Raw genomic sequence first — 10,932 nt, forward strand, 5'->3', positions numbered from 1 at the left:
ACAACATAGCTGCAGTTGCGGCGAACGAAAGCGCTCTCCAAAGCTTGACTTAGTGCTGGAAAAGCGGTCAAATCCTGCATGGGGGACGGCCCCTGCTGCACTCGGCGCTCGACTGTGATGTCCCCCAGGCTCGGCGTGTCAGAGGAAGAAGAGACTTCGGGCTGAGCCACTGGAAGAAGGACTGGAAAGTCGCGGAAGATCCCAAGCCTTCCTCTTGCTACGGGGCCGTCCGGCTGCAGCAGGCACACGCCGTCCCTCTGCTCAGAGCAGGCAGGGAGAGACTAACCACATGACTAAATCTGTCTGCATTCAGCTCTTGGGAGTCTGACGGCAAAATTTGGAAAGTGTCTTTCATCACGGAAACTTTTCTGCAAACCCAACCCTGGGAAGAGGAAAAGGAGATTTTACTTCTCTCACAGGTGAGGAGCGGAACAAAATAACTCTCGAGCAGATCTTGCTAAAGACGCCACAGAAAATCAGTAATCATTGGGCTGTCCGCTCTCATCTGTATCCTGGGACCTTCCAAGTCCTTGCCCCCCTGCCCCTGCCTCCTGCCCCGCCCAGGACGGCCCGTGCCGGCCGCTCATAGCGGAGCCTGGGGGATGCTCCGGGGCGGCGGGCGCAGCCCTTCTGCAGCTCGGCTCCGGGATGCTCATTTCCCGAAATAATGACCCAAGTGCGGAGGAGCTGGTGGCAGAGGGCTGCGGTACAATTAAACCAGGTAACGAGACGCTGGGCAGATGTGTTTTCATTGCGCTGTAAGATAAACGCAGTGTTAAATGCCTGACAACTTCCCAGAAGCAATCAGCAAAAGTTTACGAGTGCATAAAACCTCAAAGACCATTCCTCGGTATTTTTATAAGCGCCGCATTTAAAGCTTCTATAAATTCTTCTGCTTGCTTCCAAACTAAAGTTCCCGTAGACTATTAAACAGCCACTTCTTCGTGAGGTGGGGAGAGACAGATCACAACATGCGGGTCCAGGGAAGGCGAGAGGGGCTTTCTTTCTCCCCTCCACTTTGCTCTCCCAACTCCCCTCCCACACCTCCCACAAGGTAAAGTTTGTAAGAAAGTTGGCATCTTCAGAGCACGACAAGTCATAGATGAGCACATCGGCAAGATGAAGGGATATATTCATGTCTCAAGAACAGGGGACAGACCCAGTAGAGAGGGAAAGGAAAAATGAAGAGCAATGAAAGGAAAAGAGAGGTGGTTGAAAAGACGGGATGAAGCAGGTAAAAGTATACGAGCAGATCTAGGGGCAGATCAAACAGACTGACCGGTGGACAGGGAAGAACAGAAAAAGCTTAGACGGAGAGGGAGATTTCAGACGCAGAGGGCAAATCTAAGCGAACGCAGCCGAGGGGGAAAGGAGGCTGCCGCGGAGGTCGCCTCTGTGTCCCCCTTCCCCCGCCCCGACGGCGCGGCCCCGGCAGCACCCCTCGCCAATCGGGGCAACCGCGGCGGCCGCAACCCCGGGGGCAACGGGACCCGCCGCCTGCGGAGAAGGTAGTGTACGTCGTCCCCAAAGTTGGAGAAAAAAACTAGACAGTGCTAGTGAACCCACAGATCAGCGGGAGAGATCAAGACGGAGCCCTCTGTCTTCGAAGAAATAAGATGAAGGGAATGAAATGTTCCCACTAGCCATCAAATTATAATAACAGTATCCGTCATCCTTAAGTGAACACACGAGTTTTACAAGTTGGATATTAAACAGATAAAATAATAATAAAAAAAAGACCCCAAGTCTCTGTTGCGAACATAAAGTCCTTTGTTTATGATCTTGAGGAAAATGAAGTTGCTAATTGAAAAACAATAAACCTAAAATGCCTTTGGATTAATAATGATAGAGGTTAACGGTGACATCCATCCCTTGGAAAGGGGGAGGGGAGCGAGGCGCTTGGTGACTGTGCGCTTGGACGGCGACCAGGGACAAGCGCAGCAGCCAAATGGGGCTGGGGGGCGGGGGGTGAGACCCTCCCTCTTCGGAGGGCTCGGCTTGTATGTTCGCTTCTGATCCGGAGACACGAGGTGAGGAAGGTCTGTATTGTAGTCATGTCCTCGCTAGATGAAATCTCAGTCAATTACTCTGAAATCTGCAGCTTGGCTTCTTTTTCATTCTTTCCAGGTGAAAATTCAAAACGTTTTCTGTTGTCGCCTGGTCCTTTCTTTCCTGAAACAAGGCACCCAACTGTTCTGATATTACCATTCAAAAACGGGTTCTGTGGCAAACCTCATTTGTGAATCTATTACAGAGATTAATAGATTATTTCTCCTTTTTCAACTAATTCTCAGTGGGGAAATTTAACCATATGGTAAGGAGAGAATTAGAATTTCATCACATTAGAGCAAAATGTAATGAAAAGAGTCCAACACCTGGGGCCAACTCCGAAAGACACAATTAAAAGGTTTTTAATGAAACCAGAGAAACCAAAAAATTTTCATCGCCTTCAGTAATCCTGCCACATAAGAATGATTTGGAAGTGTTGGGAAATATTGTTTTTTACTGATGTCATAAGAATGAAAACCTGCCACTAAATACTCTGAGTGCTAACAGAAAGGCGAGAGCAAGCTGCTCGCCTCAAGCATCAGAGGAGTAGTGGGACAAAATTCTGACCGACCCTCGGGTTTCCACTTCAGCTTTTGGAAGAGTGCAGAGGAAAGTGTTCCCGGCTCCGAGGAGAAGCCCCGAGAGAGGAGCAGGGGGTCAGAGTAACCGGATGACTGAGGCCGCCTCGCCCTGACACCGGCAGAGGCATCCCGGCGTTGGGGAGAAGAGCGGGGGTGCTCCGGCCGAGTCGGGCTCGCTGGAGGGAGGCAGGAGGGCACGGACCTGCAAAGAGTTGGTCAGTCACAATAAAAAATAAATTTTAAAAAGTTTGGTGGGTTTTGCCCTTTCTCTTCCCACCCTCTCTCTTCCCAAGATCCGTTCATTTTCAAGGTAACTGATGGGGCTTTATGTTTTTTATAGGGACAAGGGGGATAATCACTCGCAAGCAGCAATCTGCTACTTGAAAAGGGATAAGGGAAGGAGGAAGGGAACCTCCCCGTAGTTTGGTCTCCGTTTGTTGGAAGGGGGGTGGGGAGAGGGAGGACTGGGGACCACCCGCCTCCCAAGGAAGCAAGGTGGACTTTGGCGGTGGGCAGGAGTGGGCACGACGGCTGGGGTTGCTCCGGGGGTTTTCAATTTTATGTTTTTCTTTCCCAGGCGATGCTTTTCGGGAAGACGGGTGGGGGTGGGAGGGAGCTATAAGTTAATGTAAATGCAGGGGGTGGGTGGGCTGGGGGGAGAGGGTGTCACTCCCGACTCCACGGCTAAGTTAGCAGAAGTCTGCTGGCAGCACTCGGAAGGAGAAGTGTTGAAGTGGGCTTTTCTGCAGTGCAGGGCTGTAATTTGCTGAAGGAGGCAAAGAACATCCTTCGATCTAAGTAGGGCTTTTAGTGTGCTCATTGATGAGTGAAAGTCGCCACACATGTCAAGCTAAAGGCAGTTGTTGGGTTACTAACAGGACACAACGTCTTGCAAACATATGCGTTAAGCTGTGTATACAGATGGCAGGGAGAATAATGGAGCAGGCGCCTCTTATAAAGCTCTAGCTGCTGCCTGTCTTCAGACCTGGGAAAAGAAACTATTCAGACTCAGGGCCAGATAGCGCCTGGGATTGTTTGTTACCGTTTTAATCCTATTAATTAAAACGTTAACCTGATTGGGTAGAAAGCTCTGTCCCAACAGGCGAGTCTTCTTCATAATAACCTACTCTCAGAGATAATGATGTAAAAGACTCCCCCGTCTGCGGCGGCTGCTGGTTGATGGGTCCGGAAATCTCTTGAAGGTGAATCCAAGCAAGATAAACGGTGGAAGCGGCTCCACTGGCAGCGCACAATGCCCCAGCGCGGCGCCTGCTGAGGGCGAGCCGGAGCCGCAGCCGGAGCCACAGCCACAGCCCGAGCCACAGCCGCTGCCGGAGCCGCAGCCCGAGCCGGAGCCGCCGCCCGAGCCGGAGCCACAGCCAGAGTCGCCGGAGCCGCCGGAGCCGCAGTCCGAGCCGCCGCCGGAGCCAGAGAAGGGGCAGCCGCGGCGCCGGGCACGGCGCAGCTCCGGCGGGAGCCGGGAAACGATTTCTGCCAGCGGGACGCCGGGGAGCCGCCCGCCGCGGCGCGGAGCCTTGGAGGAGCGGGCCGGGAACTGAGGGGGGCGGAGGAGGCGGAGGCGAGCGGGGCGCCGATGGAGCGGGCGCTGGGGCTGCCCGCAGAAGAGGACCTCTTCCACAAGAGCCTCGCCGCCTCGGCCAAGCGCATGGAGTCTGCCTTCCGCTCGCCCCCCGGGGCTCGACCTTTCCCACCCCCGCGACCGCCAGCCCTCGCCGCTCGCCTGCTACGAGGCGTCGGAGCCCGAGGCGCTGCTGCAGCCCGGAGTCGGCGGCGACCCGCTGGCTCTGCCGCCGGGCTCCGTCTGCGTCAAGTACGGCGAGAGCGCCAGCCGCAGCTCGGTGGCCGAGAGCAGCGGCGGCGAGCAGAGCCCCGACGACGACAGCGACGGCCGCTGCGAGCTGGTGCTGCGCGGCGCCGGGGGGGACCCGCGCGTCGCCTCGCCGGCGGCGGGCGGCGGCGGAGGGGGGGGCGGGGGGCTGAAGGCGGCCGAGGGCAGCTGCTCCAACAGCCACGGGCACGGCGGCAGCAAGAAGTCCAAGGAGCAGAAGGCGCTGCGGCTCAACATCAACGCGCGGGAGCGGCGGCGGATGCACGACCTGAACGACGCGCTGGACGAGCTGCGGGCGGTCATCCCCTACGCGCACAGTCCCTCGGTGCGGAAGCTCTCCAAGATCGCCACGCTCCTCCTGGCCAAGAACTACATCCTGATGCAGGCGCAGGCCCTGGAGGAGATGCGGCGCTTGGTGGCTTATCTCAACCAGGGCCAGGCCATCTCGGCCGCCTCCCTGCCCAGCTCCGCCGCGGCGGCGGCGGCAGCGGCGGCGGCGCTGCACCCCGCCCTCGGCGCCTACGAGCAGGCGGCCGGTTACCCCTTCAGCGCCGGGCTGCCCCCCGCCACCTCCTGCCCGGAGAAATGTGCCATCTTCAACAGCGTCTCCTCCAGCCTCTGCAAACAGTGCACGGAGAAGCCTTAAGCGCCGCCGCCGTGGCCGCCCCCCGCCGCCGCCGCGGCCCCGGGGAGCGGCGACAGCCGGCGGTGCTGTCCCGGGCTGGGGAGCGCGGAGGCGGCGGAGGGACTGGCCGCTGCCCGGCCCCGCCACCCTCTGCCCGGACTCGCCTCGCTCTTCTCCTCGGGTGCCGCCGAGACGGGACCGCGACGGGAGCCAGCGTGCGTGCGGCCGCGGGGAGGGGGCGCGGGGCCGGGGGTGCCGCGGGGAGGAAGGAAGGCCCGGCCCGGGGGCGCCGGGGGGACTCGCTGCGCGTCCGGACAAAGGAGAGGCCGGGAAATAGCAGGCCGGGCTGGGCGCCGGGGCTATCGCCGGGGACAAATCAGAGAGGGCACTTGAACATAGATTTTTTTTTTTAATTAATTATTAGCAGTATTATTATTATTATTCTGAGCCAGGAAACAAACAAACTTGAAATGTAAACTTATTATTTAAGTGACTCGCAGAAACAAAGAGACTGGACCATTGCTATGGAAGACTTTGTATTTTTTATCGTCTCTAAACTTTGATCCTGTGAAAATGCGCAAAGTTTGGTGAGAGTGATTTAAAAAATCGAGAGAGTTAAAAAAAAAAGACAAAAAATAACCGATCAAAACCCCTACTCCGTGTCGCTGAAAGTATCGCATTTTAAAAAGAAATATTTATGTGCACCTTGTTTCTTTCCACTTTGCAATGATGTATAAACAAGACATGCTATTTATTTGTTATTCTTTAAAATGACCCTTCCACGCCAACAATATTTACCATGTGTTAAGGTCATGGGTCTTATGTGCAGTTACTTTAAATGCTTCTAAAATTCTGTTTATGGATTAACTTAAACTGTGTGCCAAGTGTTTAAAACATTTATTTGCCAACAACATATAACCAGAAACGTTGATGTATCCGAGCTGCTTAGGTTTATGAAAGGTCATCTGGATTTTAAGTTGCATCATCCCTGTATTTAAATTGAGCTTTAATAAATTGCTTCAGTCCAAAAATTACAGGAAAAGTGTATTCTTAATTGCTCAACCAACTGATTTTTGAAAGGGTATTCTTTGCATTATAACAGGTAATAACTATTTACTTTTACAAGGCATCAGAGCAATAGCTGCTACAAGAACACTTGCCAAGCCAATGTTTTCCCAGGCGCTGTGTTTTCGAAGGTATAATTTAAACCGCTTTTAATGTGTATGTAAATTATTCTGACTGTGGATAATTTATTTAAGTTGAAATACTTTAAATACTTTAGGGTAATTTACAGAACGCGTGGAATTCTTCTCTTTCAGGGGATGTGGGGGGAGGGTTTTTGATTTTTTTTTTTTTTTTAAGAAAAATGAGAGATGAAAAGCAAGAAGTAGCTATTTACCCAAAGTGAGCCTTCAGTTTGAGTTTGCATGGCTGGGTGGCTGTCTCTCTGCCATTTGTAAATCAAGATTTTTTTTTTTTCATTTTCTTATTTTCTTTTTTTTTTTTTTTTTTCCCTTTTCAAAAACGAGTCCTGCTTTTTTCCACTACTTGCAGATAATACAAATTCGGACTGTCAGGTTGGATGGCAGAATAGGAGCCATGATGGATCTGTTGGCAGGTCACGGATGTGTAAAGAGTGATATATATTAAATAGGTCAATCAGATTATGACAGCAATGTACGATCGTTTGTATGTGTATCTATGTCGGAAAGAATCTTTATTAAAATATTTTGAACAAACGCTTGTATTATGCTGTGCTTTGTTAAGCATTTCTATCCAGATTAAAGGAGGTGAATGGTGGGGGTGGGTAGTTTTCTTTCCTTTGCCTGAGTGCGCCCCAGTACCCTCCTCGTCACCCCACTCCCGGCTCCAGGTGTCCCAGGCAGGGAGGCGAGAAGTTCCTCCTTGGCTGCATTTCTCCCGCTCCCGTGGCAGGCCGCCCCCGGCGCTGCGCGGCAGCCGTGGGGCAGCGCCGGACCCGGCCCTGCCCAGCCCTGCCCTGCCCGCCCGTCCCGCGGCTCCACGCCCGCCCCGAACCGCGGGGCTGGATGCGCCGCGGGGTACGCTCAGGACCGCCCCCCCGCCTCCTCCCAATCCGCCGAGTTTTGGAGCCGCCCCTCCCCTCGTGGACCCTCCGCCCTGCCCCAAACCCGCGGGCAGGGGAAGCAGGCAGCCCCCCCCAGGCTGTCTGCTCGGCGCTAAGCCCGGGCCGGTGGTCCCGGTCCTGCGGCTCCCCCCTCCCCTCGGGCGGCCCGGGCCGGCGCCGGGTGTCCGCGGAGCCGCCTCTCCCAACGGCAGCACCACAGGCGGGGGAAGGGTATAAATATTTTCTGCTCCACTTCCCATCAAAAAAGATTAATCAGAACCTGTAACTTTTCAGGAAACATAACTGTAAAGTGCCACGGAGCTGTGGGAAGGCAGCCCAGAGAGGGTGGGCAGATCAGCCCCCAGGCGCAAGGAGAAGCGTCTCTCAGCATTTACTAGACAAAGGCTGGGTGCGTCTAATTATGATTATTAAAACAATTTCCATGACGATGTCTAATATTATGTTAATTTGAAAACAACTGTGTATGAAAACTGTCGACTATAATACCTAAATTCATTTAATGAAACACATCGTTAAGGCAATTAAACCTCCTGGATGTGATTAAGGAACATAATTACGACACTGTTCTGCGCCATAATTGGGTGTCTTTAATCAAGGGGTAAAGTGATCAGCAACACAGCCATTAGTTTGTATTGTTCTGTCTCTGCTGTCCATCATTCTGATTAGGAATTAACCACCGCCACCAGCTTGGCGTGGTGCGTGCCTGTGTGTGTGTCTGTGTGAGTGTGTGTTCGTGCATATAACATCGCAGGACACATTTGCTGCAATATTTACCGCTTAATGTCTCTGGCTACCAAGCGGGCTTCCTTCCCGGAGAAATTCCCTTGGAAGGCGCGGATGCTGCTCGGCTTTGCTCGGCCGTGGGGTGGGGGAAAATAAGCCAGGTCCCAGCAAACTCCTGGAGCGGCCGGGACCTAAGGAGGGGAGGAGGCAAGGGGCTGGGGGAGGCCCACGCCCTGCCTCCCGGCTCCCGTGGCCGGGGGCAGGGTCCGAAGTGTGCGGGCCGGGCCTGGCGTGCTCCCCGCCGGCTCCGGGGAGCGAAGTCTGTGGCACATGGAGCGGTTTGTCCGTTCACCGCTCTCTCGCCTGCCTCTGCCTCGGAGCGACGGGACAGAGGAATGAAAATCTTTGTCATTCCTGGCTACCGCTGCCGCCCGACTTTGGGCTGTCTTGCTTCCTCTTCGATTGCTTCGGAGGGGGCGAGGGGTCCGTGCCAGGTAGAGGTGCTACCAGTCCTGGCCCCACTCTCCCGTCGCGCTGCGTCGGGCATCCTCCCTGGGAAGCGGCGCGAAGCCACTGGGCCAGTCCCTGAGCAAGTCTTGCCAATGCAAGCGTAATGTGTGCCGGGGTGGGGGGAGGAGAGAGGCTCCCCCGCCCGCCTTAAAGCTTGACAGATCACTTAGCCAGAAATGAACGTGTACCCTTTCAAAAGAGCTTCTTCCCCGTTTCCAACCGCCCCACCGAACCGGGATCTCCCTCAGCCTCATCCGGAGCTCCCTCTGCCCCCGCCGCCCAGCCTGGCTCCCTTCCCCGGCCCCTTACCCCGGCTCGGAGCCTAGATTGTCCCAGCATGAGTGACATTGGCTTTCCTAATGTAATGACTTATGAAAGATATAATCATGTGTTAAATTGAATCCTCCGCTTAACTGTTAATGGTGTGCTCTGGGCACATTTACGTATTAGATGCTATGGTAACTAATTACCACTAGAAGAAGGGATAATACACTTTCCAGACTTTGACAAATAATTATGAGTGTTCACATCCCTGCTAGCAGCAGTTGCAGCGGATCTGCTGGAATGAGTAAGTGAATAAATGAATGGGTAAGTGAACTTGTGTGCATGGAGGGGACTAGATAATGAATAGTGGTCAAGTGAGTTTTCTTATTAAAACCTTTAATGAAAATGTGATTTAGGGTGGAAGGGGGAAAAAACTGTGACGCTGCCTCTAAACGTAATTAAATCGCGTAATATAAACATCAGAAACATAAATAAGTTTGCTTTTAATTAAAGCTCAGCAGTCAAAGTAAATTATCCACGTGCTCGGAAACTTTACAGCAATTAACACCTTTTTTTTTTTTTTTTTTTTTTTTTTTTGTGGTGGTGGTGGCGGAGGGAGGCTGTTGGGTGATAAAACAAACGAGCCGGGACTCCGCGACTGTCCCCAGGATCATTCGTAACTGTGATCGCACTGCCCCTGCCCGCAGGCCGGACGGATCCTGAAGCTCTAAGCAAACGGCGGAAGAGCTCCTTGTCGGAGCGGGACAAAAGTTTGGGGAAGTGGCTCTGGGCCCCGCGCCGGCCCCGGCCCCCGCCGCCCGCCCGCTCCGCGGGCTCGCTGCTGCCCGTCGGGGCCCGGCCCCCGCCTGGGAAAGCTCCGGCACTAGCGGAGCCCACGGAGGGCGTAGGGCAGGTTCTCCCTGAAGCGTTGCTCATGGCTTAGGCAGGCGCCGCAGGGGTTAAGCCGATTTTGCCCGCTCCTGCCCTACCATCCCGCCGGAGCAAGGGCAAAGGCGGGAGCCGGAGCCGGCACGGCTGCCCCAGCCCCCAGCCCCATCCGGGGCTCCTAGCAGCCCTCCACGTCGCAGAGGGGACATGTGCTAAATGAGCACAGAGCTGCAGCCAGCCCCATTTACCCCTGGTCACTCATCAGCTCGGTGTCACCCAGCCCGCCCACACCCGCCCCCGAAGCGCTCCGGAGGGGAATTTGGTCTGGTTCGGCTCGTTCTCCAGCCTCGGGAAGGGTTAAATCCTTCCCCAAGCCCCTAGTTGCCCTTGTCCTCTCAACCTGATTCAGAGACGTGTAATAAAATAGGAAGCAAATTTATGGTCTGTTTCAAGCACTTTACTGCTGTATTTTTAAATTCATATATGCACATATAAGAACTATGATCTGTGAATAATTTGAAATGCTATAGGAAAATGATGTATTTTAGATCAAACATAACCGTTTTCTTACGTAATTGTGTCGGATTAAAATAAAAAAATAAAGATACATTTCGAAGAGAGACAAAGCTGAAAATCTAATGATAGCTATAAACTGCTAGACAGCCATAAATTAACGTCTTCATCAAACACTGAAGGGATCAGTGCTTATCTAAATCAACAATTATTTCTTCCGAGAAGTTGCCGAACAGATTGCCCTTTTAATACTATTTTTAAATCTTCATAATTGAGGATTAGGGAAAAACAATCGCCTTTCCAGAGTAAACCTCCTCTCCACCAGCCGAAGCCCTCCAAACTCACCGAACACCCAGACCGCTTCCCTAGGAACCTCCTCGGGGGTCCCGTCCCCTTGTCCCTCTGCAGCATCCCTGGAAGCTCGTGATGCTTTTAGGAAGGGGCATGCAGGAATCTTTCCTCACCCCCCTCTCCCCTGATTTTTGTCGCGGGCCGGGGGAGGTGGGAGCGCAGGGAGCACAAGCCAGCGGCGGGAGCCCGGCGGGCAGCGGGCGAGGATGCGGGCGGGCGAGCGAGGGTGCGGGTCCCTGCCGCCGCCGCGGGCCAGGGGCATCCCGGAGCGGCAGCATCCCCCGGTGCTTACACCACCAGCTCAACTAATGCCCATCCGCTTTTCAGGTTCAAAGGTTTAGCGAGGCGGCACTTCTCCCAGCTGCAGCCACCTGCGAAGCCGGTTTTGCAAGAGGCTGCTGTAAAGAATTCATTTTTTAAAGGCAACTGAAAGATACGTTGTGAAGAGAGGCGATTCACTGGCTCACAAGAT

The 10,932-nt window shown here is 54.0% G+C and overlaps 1 protein-coding gene across 1 annotated transcript; it reads left to right on the plus strand.

Moving 5' to 3' along the window:
- The first annotated feature begins 4,138 nt into the window (after positions 1-4,138).
- BHLHE22 (basic helix-loop-helix family member e22) lies at positions 4,139-5,209 on the plus strand. The gene is given in 2 exon segments (XM_053983118.1): positions 4,139-4,317; positions 4,319-5,209. Coding segments are annotated over 2 exon segments (900 nt in total). The 5' UTR covers positions 4,139-4,224; the 3' UTR covers positions 5,126-5,209.
- The last annotated feature ends 5,723 nt before the right edge of the window (positions 5,210-10,932 follow it).

Source organism: Vidua macroura, chromosome 1, assembly GCF_024509145.1.
Source record: "Vidua macroura isolate BioBank_ID:100142 chromosome 1, ASM2450914v1, whole genome shotgun sequence".
In the NCBI taxonomy this organism is placed as follows: domain Eukaryota; kingdom Metazoa; phylum Chordata; class Aves; order Passeriformes; family Viduidae; genus Vidua; species Vidua macroura.